This window comes from Amblyraja radiata, chromosome 15 (assembly GCF_010909765.2).
Source record: "Amblyraja radiata isolate CabotCenter1 chromosome 15, sAmbRad1.1.pri, whole genome shotgun sequence".
NCBI classification, from domain to species: domain Eukaryota; kingdom Metazoa; phylum Chordata; class Chondrichthyes; order Rajiformes; family Rajidae; genus Amblyraja; species Amblyraja radiata.
Genome location: NC_045970.1, coordinates 25817869 through 25840222, shown reverse-complemented (window position 1 = coordinate 25840222; position 22354 = coordinate 25817869). Strand labels below are relative to the sequence as shown.

General features: G+C 39.4%; 1 protein-coding gene across 4 annotated transcripts in view; it reads right to left on the bottom strand.

Moving 5' to 3' along the window:
• Positions 1-21863, bottom strand: part of acsl5 (acyl-CoA synthetase long chain family member 5) — a 45584-nt gene extending 23721 nt beyond the window's left edge. Inside the window, exons 1-8 of one of the 4 annotated variants that reach the window (XM_033033849.1) lie at positions 21719-21863; positions 10290-10445; positions 9105-9219; positions 8947-9011; positions 7649-7750; positions 5920-6019; positions 1265-1443; positions 611-643 (exon numbers count right to left, since the gene is read on the bottom strand). In XM_033033849.1, coding sequence (XP_032889740.1) covers positions 611-643; positions 1265-1443; positions 5920-6019; positions 7649-7750; positions 8947-9011; positions 9105-9219; positions 10290-10418 — 723 coding nt within the window. In that variant the 5' untranslated portion in view covers positions 10419-10445; positions 21719-21863. Of the gene's footprint in view, positions 1-610; positions 644-1264; positions 1444-5919; positions 6020-7648; positions 7751-8946; positions 9012-9104; positions 9220-10289; positions 10462-18832; positions 18975-21718 lie in introns of those variants that run through there. The other 3 variants (XM_033033846.1, XM_033033848.1, XM_033033847.1) reach the window with 3 other exon arrangements.
• Between the last annotated feature and the right edge of the window lie 491 nt (positions 21864-22354).

Below are 22354 nucleotides of genomic sequence, written 5' to 3'. Positions count from 1 at the left end.
TGATAATTCAAGTAATTTCAAAGTTATAAAATCCTGCAAGTTGGGGCTCTGTTTTCGAGAATATAGAGACAATTGAAAGGAAACAATGGGTTCACTTATAAATTATTTTTCATGAGGCAATATTATAGGAACAATGCAGATTAAAGGATGATTTGGTCGTGATATTTAAAATTATATGTGGCTAATACCCATCAAAGCAGGCTGGTTCTGGTGGTTGAGTATATGGGAATGGTAAAACTAAAATTAAATGCAACTGCTTTTTGACACAGCAAGAAAACAGGCCCTATAAAACCAATACCACTATATAAGTTATGGAGACAGTTGAAGGATAGAAACAAAATAAATGATATTGAAACATTAGTGTGCTCACACGGATGAATGGCATTGATTAGTTAGGTCAATTGTTACTTTGGAATTTCAGCATTGTCTAGGCTAATTGAGTTTCTTTATCCAGGACTAGAAGAGTAACGCAATTTAGCTCATGTTACAACTTTAGGCATCAAATAAGCAGTATACATGGAGGAAAATCTCGAGAGAAACCCAGATAAAGAGGATTAGGGAGTCATGAGCAACTGCACGATTACACAGTAAATTTAGCTAAGATACTTACAATAGGCTTTTGAAGATTTTCCCTTCCAAGATCCTAAAAAGAAAAACACATTAGTAAAATTAGGTTTCTCCAGTTCTATTCAAGAGCCAGAGCATTACAGTTAATGACATGTCAGAAAATAGTCAGCGGCAAATAAATTGAGCTAAGAAATGTGCTTAGTTATCAAATTAATTAAATTCACTAAATTAACTCAGGGCACCTGGACATAGTTGATAGGTCCAGCAGTTACTATTCAGACAGAATGTCTATTTATGTGCAGAATCTTTTCCCACCTGCATGCTTTATCTGGTACATCATCCTCCATGTTTTGGGGGTGGTACAGTGGCGTATCAGTAGAGTTGCTGCCTTACAGCTCTTGCATCTCTGGAGACTGGGGTTCGATCCCGACTACAGGTGCTGTTTGTCCGGAGTTTGTACGTTCTCTCTGTGACCGCATGGGTTTGCTCCGAGATCTTTGATTTCCTCCCACACTCCAAAGACGTACAGGTTTGTAGGTTAATTGGCTTGGTACAAGTGTAAATTGTCCCTAGTGTGTGTAGGATTGTGTTAATGTGCGGGGAACGCTGGTCAATGCAGACTCGGTGGGCCGAAGGGTCTGTTTCCACGCTGTACCTCAAAAACTAGATCGAAAGCAAAACATTTCACAAATCTTACCTCAACTTCTTTCAGTGTGAGGACTTCAACATTACACTTTGTCCCACGTTCTTTTAAGGCATCATCAAATGGATCCATCAGGATAATAGTGGATAATGATGGTGTCTGCTTCACTTCACAATTTCCCAACAAAACCGTTGCTTTGTTCATTTTGTCACAGATCACAACTGCAAGTTCAGCTATAAAATGTGAATATTAAGTTTAGCAAACTTTTAACGCATCACAAGATATTCCACATGAATCATTTCCCCATGATCATATCAAACCAAAGTATTGAATAATCACTGTTTAATGCAGATAAGTCACTCACTCAAGTTTTAAATAGAAATGAATAATTATTTAAGTAACCTTTAGTCATTAATCTTCAAATTCAAAAGAACACTGAGAAGAATCTTCTTGCCTTTGTTTGCTAGCCCATCAGATTTAACAGACAATCCTTTGTCATCACTAACACATGGTCTCAAAAAACAACCCTCCTTCTTCCAGCATTTTGACAGATTCTTCTCTCCATGACACTCTGTGACATTCCTCAATGACCATTAATATGTATGCAGTTCTCTTCACTTGGCTGCCTCCCATGTAATAGAGTCATACAATGAAGAAACTGATCCTTCAGCCCCGACATTCATACCAATATCCTCCACTGATGCTGCCTGACCTGATGAGTTACTCAAGCACCTTGTGTTCTGCTAAAGATTCCAGCATCTGTATTCCTTTTGTCTCCATTTTGCTTATTTTGCCTATTTTCAAGAGGTTCTCCTCCTTTCACCAATGGGAGTTCTGTGTAACTTTCTCTCACTGCTGCCCCTGAGGTCTGAAGAAGGGTCCCATCCCAAAATGTCACCTGTCCATTCCCTCCACAGTTTCTCCAGCGCTTTGTTTTGTTCACAGCGATCATGGATATACTGGACACAAGGAACCTCAGATGTTGGTTTGCAAAAAATGACACAGTGTTGGAGTAACTCACCACGTCAGACAGCATCTCTGAGGAACATAGACAAGTGACATTTCAGATCACGACCCTTTTAAATACTATTTAAATGTTGTAAGAGTTTATGCCTCCAACAGCCCTCCGGCCATGACTTCCAGATTTCCAAAACCCTCTAGATGAAATAAATTATTTTTGAAATCCCCACAATATCTTACTTAAACTTGAGCTCTCAGGTCATAAACACCACCACCAACAGGAGCTCTTTCTCTCGATTTATGACCTATTTATGCACCCTCCACTGTTTATCCACCCGTATAATTTTGTATTCCTCAATTATCAGGTCACCCCTCAAACAACTCTGCTTCATAGAGAAAAAAAACACCCTACCTAATGGTGTTCTGGGATGTCTTCCTCTCTCTGTAAATGTGATCTCCCCTTCTCCTGTATTTGACTAGGCTCTCAACCACATCCCTTCCATTCCTTCCACTTCCATTCTAAACTCCTCTGCTCCCAGCTAGAACAAGAATAAGATTCTTCTTGTACATACCTTCCACCTCACCTGCCTTCATGATCCATAAATCGTTCTCTAAAATCCTTGCCATAGTCAATGTGAAACCGCAACCAGACGTATCTTCCTGTTCCACTATGATTCAGCACTCTGAAGGGACCATTCTTTTCATAACACTTTGATTCGCTCTTCTATCACCACCAACCACTCCTCTTCCCCTGGCACTAACTCATGAAAGATGCACAGCGCCTGTCCATTTACCTTGTGGTCTCCAGAGGGTAGAAACAGCTGTCATTTAGTGGAAGAATGGAAATTAAGTATAGCCTTGACAGATGTTTGGAGATTGCCACATACCAGGATACCTAATAGTCTGTAAAGTTGCTTGAGGATGTTAAGAAAATATATGTAGAGATGTTAACAGTGCCTTCATTGAAGAAGTGAATTTCCAGGACTGGATCCAGCATGAGATACATTAGTGTGAAGTTCTATCAGCTTCACCAAGTAGCAGCCAAAATTGGGAAATTGACTTCAATAAACCAATATCTCAAAAGCAATGAGACCTGACTCTAGTTGGACAAGAAACCAAAGGTCCACGCTAAGTCATCTCCAACAGGACCTCAATGGCAGACAGAGGCTCTGGCAATTTCCATGGTAATAAGAGATAACTAATGGCCTAGATTCAGGCAGAGAATTACCTGAGTGATGAGACCTGGTTATTAGACCCATGTGGAGAATGAAGACAATATAAACAGTTACGAGCAATGAATGCTCCTCTCTACCTAATTGGCTCAGTACCAGTATCTAAGAAGGCATACCATTGGTAACATGGGAAATGGGCCACATGATACTGTGGTAGCTAATAGTCCAGATGCAACAAGACCAAGATGGCTGAAATGTGTTGGACCTGTACTAGATTATTACAAAAGTACTGGTTCACTGGAGCAGAACAGAAGGCATAGGAAGGAGATAGGGGTGGGAGACAGGAGTTAACTTCTGACCAAACCCTAGAACAGCGAGAATGTAGGATCGCAGAGGGAACCAAGGACCAATTTGTACAAGAGAGACCCTGAATCTGGGATTTAGAGACAGCAAAGTCATAAGTCTGGCTAAGACTGATCAACTCAAGGCTTGAAAGGTGTGGTAACTTGTACTTTGCTGTTGTCTTTACAATCAAAAGATTGAATAAAATACTTTTCATCTCTTGGCAATGGAATAACTCTAAATAAGTGCAAGTTCAACACAGCAACCTCATCATTTCCCACCATCCAGACACACACATTCCTTGCAGGGGAAGCAGTGGTTCACTTTCTGGTGTGCCACATGTTCTTCTCGTGATGTGGTCTCCTCCATATTGGAGAAGTGCCGACTTACTGCCTACTTTGTAGAACACCTTCTTTCATTCTGCAAGGGTAAGCCAAGCTTCCAGTTGTCCATCACTTTAATTCTCCATCCTGATTTCTCTATCTGAGGTCTCTTTAAAAAAAAAACCCAAATAAGCTTGAAGAACAGCGCGTCATATTCTAACCTGGCACATTGGAGCCATTAATCTATCCTTCAATCTATACCAGAAATGCTTGGTTCTGATGAAAGGTCTTGAAGCCATTAAATTAATTTAGGTTTTTTCTCTCCACTAGTCGCTGCTCAGCATTTATCACCTTCTGTTAGTATTTCTTTTCCAGCGTCAACCATGTGTTTAATTTCCTAAGATTGACCTCACAATTCCCGTGTTGTTTTCCTTTTTTTCTAATTCTCCACTTTCTTATGACATTTCCTCCAGAGAGATCATTTACAATTAACCGCGACACGGTGGCGCAGCAGTAGAGTTGCTGCCTTCCAGCGCTTGCAGCGCCGGAGACCCGGGTTTGATCCCGACTATGGGTGCCGTCTGTACGGAGTTTGTACGTTCTCCCCATGACCGCGTGGGTTTTCTCCGAGATCTTCGGTTTCCTCTCACACTCCAAAGATGTTCAGGTAATTGTAAGTTAATTGGCTTGATGTAAATGTAAATTGTCCCTAGTGTGTGTAGGATAGTGTTAATGCGCGGGGATCGCTGGTCGGTGCGGACTCGGTGAGCCAAAGGGCCTGTTTACACACTGTAGCTCTAAACTAAACTAAACTAAAAGTCTTCACCGTCCTTTAGCAGCAGGCATCAGCACCACTTGTGTCATTCAGTCTCTTGGATTTCACCCAATCATGGGCATTTCCTCTCTTCTCTCTCAGTCCCACTCCTTCTCTGCAACTTAAAACATATTTTATTTTCAACTTTTCTCTGTTCTTTTGAAAGTAACCAAATCATAACTTTCACTCATTTTTCTTCTTTCTGTAAAATTGCTACCTGACATGTTGTGTATGTTAGGTTTCTTTTTTCTATTAGATTTCCAGCATCTGCCAGATTTTTCATTTTTGCTCCTCTATCATTACATTATCATTCCAATGCCATTAAATTACAATCGACCTTTCTTTAAGTCTGCCAAAGTATGATCCACTACATTTAGTACAAACATGCTGATTTAATGAACATAGCAACTTTAATAGGATTTAGCAATTTCTCTGTTGGGAATTGAGGCAGCATTTTATTATGCCTTAAACATTGCTTCTGCATTAAAACACACCCTCCTTTTGCCATATCTGGTTTAGTTTATTGATACAGCGTGGAAACAGGGCCTTCGGCCCACCGAGTCTGGGCCAACCAGCATTTCCTTACACAAGCACTATCCTACATACTGGGGGCCATTTACAAAAGCTAATTAACCTAGTAACCTGCACGTCTTTGGCATGTGGTAGGAAACTGGAGCACTTGGAGAAAACCCATGCAGTCACAGGGAGAACGTACAAACTCCGTGCAGACAGCACCCTTGGTCAGGATCGAACATGGATCCCAGGTACTGTAAGCAATTCTGCGTCACTGTGCCACCATCCCTTTGGATGAGAAAATAGTTTGGGGGAGAAAAAGTACAAAATGACTAGCCATTATTGTTGCCCAGATAACGTTACATTAATCATTACTGTACATACTGCTGCTGATGGATGCAAAGTCGGGAGCAGCTCAGTGCAATAAAATAGTGAGTTGCAAAGAGTTAGTATAACATAACTAACCCTCAGGGACAAAATCTCCTTCTATGCAAAAGCTCGCAGGTATTCCTTGACGCAATACTCTTTAGATATCACTGTCTGAATACAAAAACAATTTAAGATCTGTTTTTAACTTATACCAACCTCTATTAATAATGTACACCATGGCATCAGCCCCCAGGGTATCATACAGTGGTATCACTGACATGGAGTAGGTATAGCATGCCAACTCAGAAATTATCCACTGATGAGAAAGGAAAAGAAAGATTAGAGCCCTAAAACAAGTCCTGAAGTTTGATAATCTCAATTTATAAAATTATTTTCCACAGTAGAAATATCAAGAAACTGCAATGGATATAAGTTTCAAGACAAAGTTGTCTATATATAGGCTGGGCCTTGAAAACAATATTACAGCAATATAAATGTGTTGCTCTTAAATATATGCCAAAGTTCAATTATTCAGTCAAAATGTTTACTGCAGGAAAGTATGTGTTGCCAAATGTTCAGCAAATAGATGCTGTATATTTAAGCAATTGTAATACATGTGTAACTGAAAATACAATGTTCTGAGAATTGGAGATAAATTTGAATGGTTCAAGTGATTTTTATCTTTTCTAATATTCTTAAAATAATACTTTCTCTCGGTTCAACAGGCCAAGAAAATCCTGGCCACAGAGTCAAGGCTGTTAGAGTCATAGTTATACAACCATACAGAATAGAAACAGGCCCTTTAGCCCAATTCGTCCATGCTGACCATTTTGCCTTTATTTGGCATTGTTGGCTGTATGGTGAATAAGTATTAATAGCAATAGATTTGAAAATGTTGCATTACCATATTTTTTTTAAGGTATTTGTCTTATCTACTAACTATTCATGTTGGCACATCTGTTTCAGTTTTCAGTTAATCATTAACAGCTAGAAATGGGACTTTGCCACTCTTGGCTTAAATTTGACAGGTTTAGTTTAGTTCAGAGATCCAGCATTTAAACTATGAGCCTATGCTGACCATCGATCACTCATTCATACGAGTTCTATGTTATCCCACTTTCTCATCCACTTCTGAAACTTTAGGAGCAATTTACAGAGGGCAATTAACCTTAAAGCCTGTCTTTGGGATGTGGGAAGAAAGCAGAGCATCCGGAGGAAACCCAAGTGGTCACAGGGAGAACTTGCAAACTCCACACACACACACACAGCTCCCGAGGTCAGAATTGAACCCAAGTCTCCAGTGCTGTGAGGCAGCAGCTCTACCACTGTGCTGTCATTGTTATGAGTTGTTATAGGGAAATATTGAAGTAATTCAAACAAAGTACTTTTCCTGCTCATTTTGATGGCTGAAGTTACCATGGCTGCCATGTCTGTGAGACAGCTTAAAGAGCAGAGATAGAAATTATAAAGATTAAATGATGCTTTTAAACTTGTAACATTACAAATTTACCCAGTTGTCAAATGACAAAGTTCATTTCAGGCAATCAGGCAAAATATCACAACTTGCCAAAATGAAATCCATAACTTAAAAAGTAATGCCCTTTATTACAGGTTTGTGAAGCATAGCTATTAATAGTGTAATAGTGGTTAGCACAGTGGCACAGTGGTAGAGTTGCTGCCTTATAGCGGCAGAGGCCTGGGTTCAATCCTGGCTACACGTGCCGTCTGTAAGGAGTTTGTACGTTCTCCCTGTGACCGCGTGGGATTTCCCAGGTGCCCCGGTTTCCTCCCACAATCCAAAGAAGTACAGGTTTGTAGGTTAATTAGCTTTGGTAAAATTATAAATTGTCCCTAGTGTGTAGCGACTCATGGACTCGGTGGGATGAAGGACCTGGTTCTGCAATGTATCTCCGAAGTCTAAAGTCCAAGGTTCAATATCCTTTACCTCAGGTCTATTCTGAGCGAATATCCCAATGTACTGGTCTGGGGATGGTTTGCATCCACGATGTAAAAGGCCTGATCCGAGATATTCAGCTCTATCAATCACCTATAGGTAAATGAGAACAGTTAAGTATAGATTTAAACAGAACACTTGTGCATTTTTAACCCATTCCATCCATTTAGCATCACACAACCTACTGATCCCAGCTAAGTTATGTTTTTAAGTCAATAGTTAGTCATGTATGGCCCAATGTTGAATTTTTATTGACTCCTTCGGTCTACACCTTTAAGCACCATGACGTTTGTTGCAAATGTCCTTGTTGTAATGTTGCAATTTGTTTCCAATGAGAACGGTGTCAACTGCCGCCAGTATTCACATTAAAAGGAAGATTGCAACTGCACCTTGGATACATTATATTAGGAATATTTAGTTTCTTATTTCAGAAGAAAAATATCAATTGTAAAACATTAATCAAAATATAAAAAACATCCAGGTGCCATGAAACAGTGGTCTAGGTTTGGATCACTATCAAAACACACTTTTTCAGCTGTTCATTAATCCCAGGGATGATTGGGTTAACGTATGATGAGTGTTTGGCGGCACTGGGCCTGTATTCGCTGGAGTTTAGAAGGATGAAGAGGAACATTGAAACAGTGAGGCCAAGCCAATTGATATTTTTATAGCAAAGATTGACAGATTCTTGATTAGTAAGGGTGTCAAAGGTTATGGGGAGAAGGCAGGAGAATGGGGTTGAAAGGGAAAGATAGATCAGCCATGATTGTTTGGCAGAGTAGACTCGATGGGTATAATTCTGCTCCTCTGACATAAACTTATGAATAGACAACCTTTTCTAATTTTGTATGTTGACACTATTGAACTTAATAAGATAAATACTATGCCTTCCTGTTAGTTCATGATTTTTCAGAGATAAATACACTTTCTTATCTTTTGTAACTTTCATACATCTCTCACCTAACAATTCAGTCAAGTGCAACACGCAAAAGGAAGCTATGGTCCAAAGTTCATTAGCGCAACTTTGCAATTCAGGTGGAATTCACAGTGTGAATCGGTTTCCTGAGGAGTTGATGTGTATTTAAATAGACTGGGGTGTGGAGCTGAGACTGACAGCTCATAATGACAGTTTCACCACATACAAACCCTCCCCAACTATTTATCATTTTCCTCTTCTCTGAGTCAAGACCCCATCCTAACAAACTGTACCTTTCTATTCCCCAAGCTCGTCCACAATTTGGATCTCTGTACTATTTCCTGGATTTTCTCATTAATTCAACACCTCTTACCTGTTTGTAAGAGAGCCACTGATAAGGCTGGTTAGGTTTGCGGTAACCCAGACAAGGCCCATTACCTGACAGGAGAGAAATATGTAATTCTGTTAAATAGTGAAATAGAAAAAAATGATGACAGATCCCAGTGCAGTGGTTGTGGAGTATTTTAATACCTGATACACGTAAACCTCTTTGGAAAGCTTCATAGAGTGTTTTGACATCATCATAAAAATGAGATATCACTTCATCGTCTTTCAACAATGCACTTCTCCTGGCACCTCCACTATTCTGCAAATGAAAAAAAACAAAATAAGCTTCCTTTCACAAAACGTCTTCATGAAGCAGATGATACTGAAACCCAGATTGACATAAGGTTCAGAGAAACACGAGAAACTGGAAATGGTGGAATCGTGAGCAAAAAATGAAGTTCGGGGGGAAGCAAAGGCGTCAGACTGAGTCAGTGGAGGGTCTGGACAGACGATGTTTCAGGTTGGGACTAATATAAAGCACATTAATATGGAGCAACTCCCAGATCAGCTGACAGTACATTCTGATGCAAAGAATCCTCCGACTGTTCTACCCCAGTGCATTTTTGTCGTATTAATCTGGAAAATCTATACGGATTTACAATCCGTATAAACAAGAGACTAATGACAATTTCATTGATGAGTTATATATTTCAAGCAGCTTATGATTTCAGAATAACTAACAGTACATTGAACCAGCTCAAAATAAATTTTAACCCATCTGTCTAGTGGAGACAAAATATTTGATTCACAGCCTTAACTTGCCCAGAATGGATTCAGTATTGATGGTCAAGAGACATGATCTCATTCCCTCTGCCCTGATTAAACTTACCAAATAGTGAAAGGCCTGGATCATTACAGCCTCGATTTCCACAGACCCCTGTAGAGGCCAAGTTAATGGATATTTTTAAGGTGGAGATTGATTTTTTTCTTGATTCGTACAAGTGTCGGGGGTTATGGGGAGGAGGCAAGAGAATGGGATTGAGGGGGAAAGATAGATAGCCATGATTGAATGGTGTAGTAGACTTGATGAGTCAAATGGCCCAATTCTGTTCCTACAACTTATGAATTTATAAACTACAACTATCCTCGATAAGTCTTGTTTATTCTTGGTTGAGAAATCATTGACCAGCAACATTTAATGCATTTAGAAAGAGAATATGAGGGAAATTGTCAAAAGATGGTTTGTGGCAAGCCAGTGTGATTAATTTGTTGCTTCTTCATAAAATGAAAATCTACATCAAACACACATTTCATACATATTAAGCTTATCCTTAAATACATTTTTATCTACTCGTACCGTCTTTATTATCTACATTTTGTTCAACTCACCTCGATTTGCACAGATTGCTTGGAAAGATCACATAATGTTTTGATGGGTTTTGGTTTGTCTCTCAACCAGTAAATAATAGTAGCAATCAAGACCAGAACTGGCACAGAGGCAGCCAGGAAGAAGCTCATTCTTTAAGTTCTGGTGCTAAGTTGTGGCTGTAATAATTATATAAAAACAGGCACTCAATCATTTTGCAATATTCATCATCTCAAATTCTTGACCAATCTTGATTGCAATTTTATCAAGTACATTTATATGATACCTAATTTTATTTACATCCAGAGATTGAGAATTGAAAACCTAAGCTTATAATGGCACAAATTAGTTTCTTGGGTCTTCATGATTTTCATAGAGCATACAAGATTGAATAAAGCAGTATGAATAATTTGTATTTAAATTTTTTTTGTACGAGTATTATGGTTGTTAATTTGTTGAGTTTTTGATTATTATATTTATCCATGCATATTTATAGGCCTGTTAACTGCTACCTGAATGTCATTGTCTGATGTCGCTACATATGACAAATAAACACTCTTACTCTTGACTCTCTTGACCGATTAAGTTTTCAACAAACTGCCACCACCAACAAACTATGAAATGCTACTGAGCAACTAAAACCCTTTCTAGTATTTTTGAATACACCCCCACTTCAAATTCTGCAATTGTATATTTTAATAAATGGTGATTGTGATTTCATGACAAATTGATTCACGAGGTTCCACTGAAGATCATCTCTGAAAGATAGCTTACTTCCTTCAATCACCACTTTACATCAAGTAGTCACGTTTACTGCTAGATTGCTTCTTTGCAATATCTTCATTAACTCATCTGCAATATAACTGCAATCTGTTTCCCATTGTCCCCTTCCCTCGGTTGTTATCACCCTCACCCTCTCCATCAGCATGTTTCTTTGTTTAATGGCCCAATTTTCATTGGAAGCTTTTTCCACTGAATAACCTTAATGTTCCTGAAACAATCACTCCCTCATGGTGAGAGAGGGGTGGTGAATACTATTAAATTCTAGTTGAAACAAGTCAATTTTTAGAACTAGCATTAAGAGATTGTTTATTAAACAAAATGATAAGTGTATGTACTCTAGGAAAGAGAATTGGAGGCATAGCAGTGTGATGCTACAAAAGCAAGAAACATCCTGGTGTTATTCAAAGTGAATCCACTGAGATGGCCAGTGAGCTTACTGATTTCTAATAGCTTGTGACGTAACTGATTCTCACTTATACTTGGAGTAGAACAAAATTTCATCAACCAACAATATTCAGAGCAAAATAAATAGTTTATTTGCAAACAAGAAAGCAGACATTTTACATTGCCGTTAGTGCAATATAAAGTGGAAAAATAAAATCAAATTTAAAAGTACAGTATTTTCATGGCAAGTGAGAATGTGAATATCTGTAATTTCTTTTAAGTGGTCTTTAAAAAAAATTAATAAATTCCTTCAGTAAGATATCCAATTATTAAAATGCATCTTATTGAATATTATAAACTTTATTTCAGCTGTGGTTCATATTGCTTATTCATTGCCTCTTTACTGGTCCACTAATTGCCCTCATCATTCCTTCTTTTCTATTACACGGATACCTCTTTGTAGGTTTCTCACTGGTCAGGTCACTGCCACTCACTGCTATGGTCTCTGCACCTCAGTGTGTTCACTCAGTGTGTTCACTCAGTGTGTTCACTCAGTGTGTTCACTCAGTGTGTGTTCACTCAGTGTGTTCACTCAGTGTGTTCACTCAGTGTGTGTTCACTCAGTGTGCATTCACTAGCCATTTCTGGTGCTGCTCTCTCATTTGCCAAACCTGCACCCACCAGTACTGTTTCATGTGATAGACTGTGATATCAGTAATTCACTCCAGTGTTGAACAGTGACAGACCTGCACCCACCAGTAGGGTCCGGACCCAAAACAACTACTATCCATAGAAAATAGGTGCAGGAGGAGGCCATTCGGCCCTTTGAGCCAGCACCGCCATTCATTGTGGTCATTGCTGATCAATTTTGATCATGGCCTCCAGAGATGCTGCCTGACCTGCTAAGTTACTCCAGTGCTTTGTGTTCTGTGAATGCGTCCAGCATCTGCAGGTCCTTATGTCCCCACCAGTATTGCATTTGTTTTATGCGAACAGACTCATGCCTTATCAGCATAGTGTACAGGTACCTGGGTCCAGCGATGACTATGGACCTGGGTATGGGCTTTGGACTAGGTCCAACACAGTCCCTGAGTTTCTGCTCCTGGCTACCACATGTCAGGTCCACAGTCCCAGTTCTCGATACTGTAGGTCCCGGGTGTCAGGAAGGCCTGGTGTCAGGAAGGTTATGGGAGCAGAGTCATAGAGTCATACAGCATGGAAACAGGCCCTTTGGCCCAGCTGGCCCACGCCGACCAACATGCCCCATCTGCACTAGTCCCACCTGCTCACATTTGGCCCATATCCCTCTAAATCTGTCCTAACCATGTACCTGTCTAAATGATTCTTCTAGTCATTCTAGGAATTGTCCAGATATCCATCCTACAGACTGGATATACTGTAACTGAAGGTCACATATTGTGCATCACAGAACTACACCCATATGGTGACAAACAGAGGCACAGGCTTATGGCTAAATGGCCAAAAAGCCACGTAACATTAATATGAGTCCATGTATGTATTGAATCATTTTAAATTTTGACTTCTGACCCTGTTTAAGACATTTCCAATTACTTCAATGTACCACAATTGTGTATTTCAAAGTATTATGTGATTGTAGTTGCCAAATCGTTTTCAGAAGCACATGAGGTCACAGCTGTAATTTATCACCTAGTTTATGGGTCAAGATATGGGAGGAAATATGATAAGGCCTTGTTTAAACAAATTACAGAATAGCTTCTTAATCATCATTGAATGACGTTTATGCTTGAGGCAACGTGATTGTTAATCTATCTCCTGGGTAAAATGTAATTGCATTTTTTTCAGCGGAGGTTGGGCGATTGTTTAGCCGAACACCTCCGCTCGGTCCGCAATAACCAAGCTGACCTCCCGGTTGCTCAGCACTTCAACTCCCCCTCCCACTCCGTCTCCGACCTCTCTGTCCTGGGTCTCCTCCATGGCCACAGCGAGCAGCACCGGAAATTGGAGGAACAGCACCTCATATTCCGCTTGGGGAGTCTGCATCCTGGGGGCATGAAAATCGAATTCTCCCAATTTTGTTAGTCCTTGCTATCTCCTCCCCTTCCTCAGTCCCCCTGCTGTCTCCTCCCATCCCCCAGCCTTCGGGCTCCTCCTCCTTTTTCCTTTCTTGTCCCTGCCCCCCCCACCCCCCGATCAGTCTGAAGAAGGGTTTCAGCCCGAAACGTTGCCTATTTCCTTCGCTCCATAGATGCTGCTGCACCCGCTGAGTTTCTCCAGCTTTTTTGTGTACCTTCGATTTTCCAGCATCTGCAGTTCCTTCTTAAACATCTTATCAAGCCTTACTGGACTTTATCTTGAACTAAACAGCCTTCCCTTTATCCTGTATCTGTAGACTGTGAACAGCTTGATTGTAATCATGCACCCTTTCCACTGACTGGATAGCATGCAATAAAAAAAGCTTTTCACGGTACATCAGTATGCGTGACAATAAACTAAACTGAAACTAAAGCAGAAAAACGACTCCATCACTGAAGAAGGATCCCGACCTGAATTATTATCTGTCCGTTCCCCCAATACGAGGGAATTGAATGCAACATCTCCAAGTTTGCGGATGACACAAAGCTGGGGGGCAGTGTTAGCTGTGAGGAGGATGCTAGGAGGCTGCAAGGTGACTTGGATAGGCTGGGTGAGTGGGCAAATGCATAGCAGATGCAGTATAATGTGGATAAATGTGAGGTTATCCACTTTGGTGGCAAAAACAGGAAAGTAGACTATTATCTGAATGGTGGCCGATTAGGAAAGGGGGGGATGCAACGAGACCTGGGTGTCAAGGTACACCAGTCATTAAAAGTAGGCATGCAGGTGCAGCAGGCTGTGAAGAAGGCGAATGGTATGTTAGCATTCATAGCAAAAGGATTTGAGTATAGGAGCAGAGATTCACCACTCTCTGTGTGAAACATGTTTTCTCATCTCGGTCCTAAAAGATTTCTCCCTTATCCTTAAACTGTGACCCCTTGTTCTGGACTTCCCCAACATCAGAAACAATCTTCCTGCATCTAGCCTGTCCAACCCCTTAAGAATTTTGTAAGTTTCTATAAGATCTTCTAAATACTCCAGGCGTAATCTGAGGAAAGCCATTCTTGCCATAGAGGGAGAACAGAGAAGGTTCACCAGACTGATTCCTGGGATGTCAGGACTTTCATATGAAGAAAGACTGGATAGACTCGGTTTGTACTCGCTAGAATTTAGAAGATCTTATAGGAGCAGGGAGGTTCTACTGCAGTTGTACAGGGTCTTGGTGAGACCACTCTCTGGAATTCTCTGCCACAGAAGGTAGTTGAGGCCAGTTCATTGGCTATATTTAAGAGGGAGTTAGATGTGGCCCTTGTGGCTAAAAGGGATCAGGGGGTATGGAGAGAAGGCAGGTACAGGATACTGAGTTGGATGATCAGCCATGATCATATTGAATGGCGGTGCAGGCTCGAAGGGCCGAATGGCTTACTCCTGCACCTATTTTCAATGTCTATGTTTCTAATAGATGCTGCCTGACCCGCTGAGGTCGTCCAGCACTTTGGTTTTGATTGAAGCAATCTAATGTATTAGATCAGTCTACTCTCAGAGAAATTGAAGCAGTCGCTATGTGAAAGACATCAAGAAGGATGCTGTCTATGGGTTCTTATGCTGCACAATTGTGCAAGTCAATGTGGTTCAATGTGAATTGACTTCCGTAATAGAGTCATTAGGCCACTATTAGGAGTGCCGTTGATGATCAACATGAAATGGTATTCATGGCAGACCGCAGTCACTATCAATGAGTGATCAAATGGCCCTCTAATCCAGTACAGAATATGATTCATAAAATTCAACCTTACACCCAGGATGGGAGGATGAAATCAGCTTTCAATGAGTGTTTGCTTTCACATTCAGACATAAATCACATCATGATTTTGCTGATCACTTTGTTATTAATTTAGTTTTTATCAATGGAAATATATACAGCAGCTTGAGAATAAAAATTACACAAGGGTGGGGGGTGGTGGATATATTGAAAGCTTCGAAAGAATGTCAATGCTTGAAGTTCACAAGTTCACAAGTTACAGGAGTAGAATTAGGCGATTTGGTACATCGAGTCTGCTCCGCCATTCAATCATGGCTGATCTCTGCCTCCTAATCCCATTTTCCTGCCTTCTCCCCAAAACCCTTGACACACGTTCTAATCAAGAACTTGTCTATCTCTGCCTTAAAAAGATCGTCTGACTAGACCTCCACAGCCCTCTGTGGCAATGCGTTCCACAGATTAACTACCTTCTGACTAAAGAAGTTCCTCCTCACCTCCTTTCTAAAAGTGCGCCCTTTAATTTGGAGGCTATGACCTCTGGTCCTAGACTCTCCCACCAGTGTAAATATCCTTTCCACATCCACTCTATCTTTGCCTTTCATTATTCTGTAAGTTTCAATGAGGTCCCCCCTCAACCTTCTAAACTCCAGTGAGTAGAGGCCCAGTGCTGTCAAACACTCATCATATGCTAACCCACTCATTCCTGGAATCATTCTTGTAATCCTCCTCTGGACTCTCGCCAGAGCCAGCACATCCTTCTTCAGATATGAAGCCCAAATTAGAAGAGGATAATTGCAAAAAATCATGATATATAAAACCCAATGATGAATATTGTGTCTGGCTGCTACATTACAGGAAGAATGTGGAGGTTTTGGAGAGGGTGCAGAAGACGTTCACCAAGATGTTGCCTGGATGGGAACCGTAAGGAGAGGTTGGTTGAATCTAGATTTTTTTTTCCTCTGGAACATCAGAGGCTGAGGGGTGATCTGATAGAAGTTTATAAGATTATAAAAGGCATAAATAGGATAGATAGTCAGAATCTTCTTCCCAGGGTGGATGCATCAAATACTAAAGGGGATTGATTTACGGTGAGAGGGGAAAAGTTTAAAGAAGATTTGCAAGGCAGGTTTTTATACTAACAATGGGGCTGCCTAGAACACATTGCCAGCGGTGGTGGTGGAAGCAAATATGATGGCACTGTTTCAGAGGCATTTAGACAGGAATGTGAAGAGGCAGGGAATGGAAGGATATAGACCATGTACAGACAAATGGGATTAGTTTAAATGGCATCATGGTCAGCACAGACATCATGGGCTCGAGGGCCTGTTCCTGTGCTGAACTGTCCAATGTTCTATGTATATTTACATGTTTTCAGATTCACTATCCCTTTCATAAAATAATCATTTTTAGGGCTGTTTAATTAAACATTTGTAAAAAAACCCCCAGTTAATCCTAGGTCTAATCTTCATGAGCAGTGGATACAACATACAGTTGTCTCATTAGTTACGTAGATAAAATGTCTGCATTCTGATAGGCTAACTCATTCACCGCAGAGAAATGTATTCTTAAATACATTTTTAATTTTGAAGGAGCCGACAATAAAATGTACCAAATGCAAACTCACAATGCGGTCAACAAAATTAAAACTATGTCCAAATGAATCAAAACTTTTATTTGCAGCTATTAAAATGTTGAATGAGTAACCTTGGACTTGTGATAGGAGTTTCAAGCTATGGGCACAATTTAAAGGGAAATCGATTATCTCTTATTGCAAACACGTTAAACAGTATCAGCATTCACATTTCACAAAGTACAAAGCTCACAGTGCTACACCTTGGCATTCTGTTGATAGAAGATTAAATCAATGCTACTAGCTCTTTTTATGAAACATTGCAATAAAGGACACATGTCTGTTGTCAGGTAGAAATTTGCACTGAAGGTTGCATTTTAAAAGTGAAAAATCTTCATGGTGAAAATAGCATCTTTCAAATTTATAGCAATCCAGCTATGAATATAACCAGAACATATTTCACCTAATGAGAATTTGTTTTGCAAATTCTGATTACAGCCATAAACAGCGCAGAACTATATCAAAACTCCAATGATTACATTTTGTGACCAAAACATATAAAGCAACAACACATCTAATGGACTGGAAATCCACTATAATTTTATGTGAGCAATGCTTTTTACATTGTACAGAACAAATCAAAGCTATAAAATGAAACCAAATGCAATATTCACCAAAAACAAACGGAAACAAACTACATTTGTTAAGAAATAAAACATTTATGTGCTAGCAGATAACATCTACCAGATACCAGCATCTGAATTATTTTAGGAAGTTACTTTGGGAAAGGGAAACATCAAAATGAAATAGTTAATATGGATTTAGCCTTTTGACCCATAACTTCCTGAAGATGCGATAAAATATATTGTTATTAGTTATAGTTTTTTGTCCCAATTCATTTCCCTTAGTTTTTGCGTATTATTGCGTACAGTTTTGGTCTCCTAATCTGAGGAAAGACATTCTTGCCATAGAGGGAGTACAGAGAAGGTTCACCAGACTGATTCCTGGGATGGCAGGACTTTCATATGAAGAAAGACTGGATAGACTCGGCTTGTACATGCTAGAATTTAGAAGATTGAGGGGGGATCTTATAGAAACGTACAAAATTCTTAAGGCTAGATGCAGGAAGATTATTCCCGATGTTGGGGAAGTCCAGAACTAGGGGTCACAGTTTAAGGATAAGAGGGAAGTCTTTTAGGACCGAGATGAGAAAATCATTTTTTACACAGAGAGTGGTGAATCTGTGGAATTCTCTGCCACAGAAGGTAGTTGAGGCCAGTTCATTGGCTATATTTAAGAGGGAGTTAGATGTGGCCCTTGTGGCTAAAGGGATCAGGGGGTATGGAGAGAAGGCAGGAATGGGATACTGAGTTGGATGATCAGCCATGATCATATTGAATGGCGGTGCAGGCTCGAAGGGCCGAATGGCCTACTCCTGCACCTATTTTCTATGTTTCTATGTTTCTATGTTTCTATTAGTTTGGGTAAAAGTTAGATATTTGTATTGTGACATCACTATGTTAAGACAGTGGAATCTAACATTGCTAACTGTAATCTTTCAATCAATACATTCAACAAATATAACAAACTTAATTCTGTCATAAAGCATAGAGCTAAAGCAAACAAGCAAAAATACATTCTTAGCATGCCTCCTGATATTTGCTTACGAATAGATTTCACCTTTATGAATATTATGTATCAAGCTAACATTAATTTAATATTATGAATTCAATAACTTAAGCAAGGTATAGTAAAGTTAGAATTGGATTTGTTTGAACCAAAAGGCTAAATTTAGAGAAAATGTTTCACTCAGCTCAGAAAAAATAAACAATGTTCAAATGTCAAGTATATGTATTGACGAATTTGATCAAAAAGCAAAGAATGAGTTGACGAAAATTTGAATTATTTGCATCTTATCACAAGCAATGGACTAAAAACGTCAGAATTATGGTAACAAAGATAAAGATAACTAAGCTGAATATATCAACATGGAAGAAAGCAGCCTTACATACCTAATAGTTGAGCCGTTAATGACCGAGAGTTGCAATGGAAGACACACACTTAAAGCTGAAGCTCCTATCTTTATTACTAGAGCTACTTTGTGAGAGGTACTCTGCCAGTAGTTTGGGTTTAAAGTTTATATGTATATGTACACATGTTGCTCACACAGCACTTGCTCAAGATCATTTGTTCTATGGTAAAATTTCATTCCTGTCACCCATGGCAAGTAGCCAACCTGATTAAAAAGGCCACTGCACCCAGGTATCTTTGAACCTCTGCTGAGATGAGTTCAAAGGTTCAATTGGCTCAATCAATGTTGATTGTCGCAATAACGTCTCAATAGCAATATTAATCTTGAGCAGTTTAATTCACCTTCAACTCCTTTGTTCATGGTGACTGTGATACAGATGCGAGCTCAATCCATATGTGTGCGACTGGTAGGGTGTCACAGGAACCAGTACTCAAGCATTAGCTATTCTATATCATTTAAGAAGGAACTGCAGATGCTGGAAAATCAAAGGTAGACAAATGTGCTGGAGAAACTCAGCGGGTGAGGCAGCATCTATGGAGTGAAGGAAATAGGCAACGTTTTGGGCCGAAACCCTTCTTCAGACTGATGGCGATTCTATATCAATGGTTTCAATGGGGAAACATGAATGGGGGAGGGGGAATGCAAGCTTAGCGGACATGAAGATGCTGCAAAGATATACAGTGCATGAAAACTGATTGAAGAAAATGGCAGATTAAGTAAAATTTGGGGAAGTTTGAAGTTGTCCTCCAAAGAAGGAAGAATGAAAAAGTAGAATTTATTTTAAAGGAGGAGAGAAGAACAAATGCTCATTTGTAAATTGATTTAAGAGCTGTTGAAAATATTGTGTAGATGTAACAACCGGTTAAAAAGACCATTAGTATATTACATTTTATTGAAAACTTGTTGGAACATAAGAATAAGGAAATATTATTGCAACATCTAGTTTTGGTGAGACTACACCAACAATAGAGAGAACATAGTTTAGCTTTGCAGGATGTATTTCTTTTAGGAATGAAGTGAGGAGAAATTTCTTTATCCCAAAGTTGTGAATGTTTTGAATTCTCAACGTCATTGGATCATCAACCAATACGGCTATTTACAACAGAAATCAATGCATTATCAACACTAAAGAAATTAAGGATTATGGAATGGGGAAAATAAAAGTTTAGTTATGATCTAACTGAAGGGTAAAACATTATTGAGTAAATATGTGACCTACTCCTGACACTATTATGGTCAGACACAAAGTAATAGAAATATATGTTTGTGTAGGTGCATGACTGAGATTTCCATGTTATTGACAAAGATTATTCCTTAATCTTATGAGCTTTATGAGCTCTCAATATGGCTACATCTAGTAACATCTGTATTACATTTCTAAAATAGAGACGTGTAGAACAAACGTAAAAACTTCATAAAGTAGGGTGCGACCGCCACCACCACCGGAGTATTGTACTCACTTCTGGGCATGCTTCAGGAGAGATATGAATGTCATTAAGGGGCAGCAGAGATTAGTAGAGTGTGTGCAATGGTAAAGCTGTGCAAAACATTGGGTTGATAAGATTGTTCTGGATGTAAAAAGGAGATTTAAATCATGTGTTCACAATACTGAAAGGTTTTAATGAAATAGAAAGAGAAAAAAAATGGTTTCCATTGCAACACCACTAGCATGAAAACCTCCCTATCTGAAGAAGGGACTCGACCTGAAATGTTTCCTATTTCCTTCGCTCCATAGATGCTGCCTCACCCGCTGAGTTTCTCCAGCATTTTTGTCTACCATCTGTTTTTATATCCATCTTTGCAATAATGGCCAAAATTCTATTAGCCTTCATAGTTACTTGTTGTACCTGTATACTCATATTATGAGTTTCATGTACTCAAATCTTTGCTATGCGCCACAATACTTAGCAATCACACTCAATATAAATCGCTGATATTTCAGAGTGCCTTAAACTCACATTCCTGTAAAATATGCTTTGCTGTTATCCACCATTTAGAGAACAATATGGGAGTTTTCGACAATGTCCTGGCTCTCTATTTTTTCCCTGATCATTTATCACATTCCTTCATTATAACTGTAACTGCACGCCACACACTGACTGCACAATCTTTTAGAGTATCCTCCAAGTCATGAAAGATATGATACAAATGCAAATTTTCTTCCTCTGTATTAAATTCAATTAAGAAAAAAATACAACTGCATGAAATGTTATCAAAGTACAATGTATTGTCAGGCAACTTTGCTTTTTGATATCTTGATGCATTGTTATCAGATATCTTGTCTCTAAAAATTCTGTAATATGAAACTATTGATAAAAGACAAGGTATTGCTTTAAATTAAACTTTGGAATTGGCGGAATAATTCCAACAATTTAACATGCTTGGATCCCCAAACCCAATTAGTAAAACAAATATTGGTTTAGTGGGTTTCTTAAACAGTATCTCAATAAAAGCTTAACGATAGCTATAAAATAGCCATAGGTATATCTATTCCCTAGATCAAACGCTACAGAAATGCATTTGTCTTCCCTGATTTGTCAGAGTGGTCTAAACTCATCATATCATAAAGTCATGTGATAGGAGCAGAATTAGGCCATTTGGCCCATCAAGTCTACTCCGCCATTAAATCATGGCTGATCTATCTCTCCCTCCTAACCCCATTCTCCTGCCTTCTCCCCATAAACCCTGACACCCACCTCATGTTCCTCCTCAATGGCTCCCAGCCAGACATATTTTTTTTCCAGATGCAAGAACAGGGACAGTCTCCTATCAACAATTTCCCACTCAACGCAGTGCTGGTTTATATCCCACCTTTGGGTTAATTGATACCTGATTTAAAATATCATGGATGGCTCTTGTTACTTACATGATTTGCTTAATAGCTTCTCCTCCAGGTTGTGATGTTACATTTTCTGTCTACAAACTCTCCACACTTTTCACAGTCATTTCCTTTAGTCCAATTGTACTTTGCATCCAATAGTACATGTTTTTATAAAGTCTGCCCTTTGAACTACTTATTTTGTAACGATTGCAAACATTGAATGAAAGTCTCCTGTTAATTAGTTACTAACTATTAAAAAGCTTCTATTAACCTCTGCAAATGAAATCTAGGCCCCGAACCTTTTATTGTCTTTACCATCCCGCTCTGCCAAAATAGATAAGATAAAAGGTTATAGTAGACCCCTAAGTGCAAAGTAAAAGATAACTTGCAAATGCTGACAAAGGTCAAAGGAACACACAAAACAAAATAGTAGTGTAGGTGTTTGTTTAAATCCCATGGTGGAGGGACATTATACAAGGATCAAAGGTACAACTGGTTATGTTACCCATGGAATTTGTAGGGGCAGGTACCATCAATGAACACTGCTACCTCACCGAAAGATACAGAATAGTGAAAGGCTTGGATAGAGTGGATGTGGACAGGATATTTCCATTAGTGGGAGAGTCTGGAAATAGAACTCTTAGCATCAGAATTAAAGGATGTCTTTTAGGAAGGAGATGA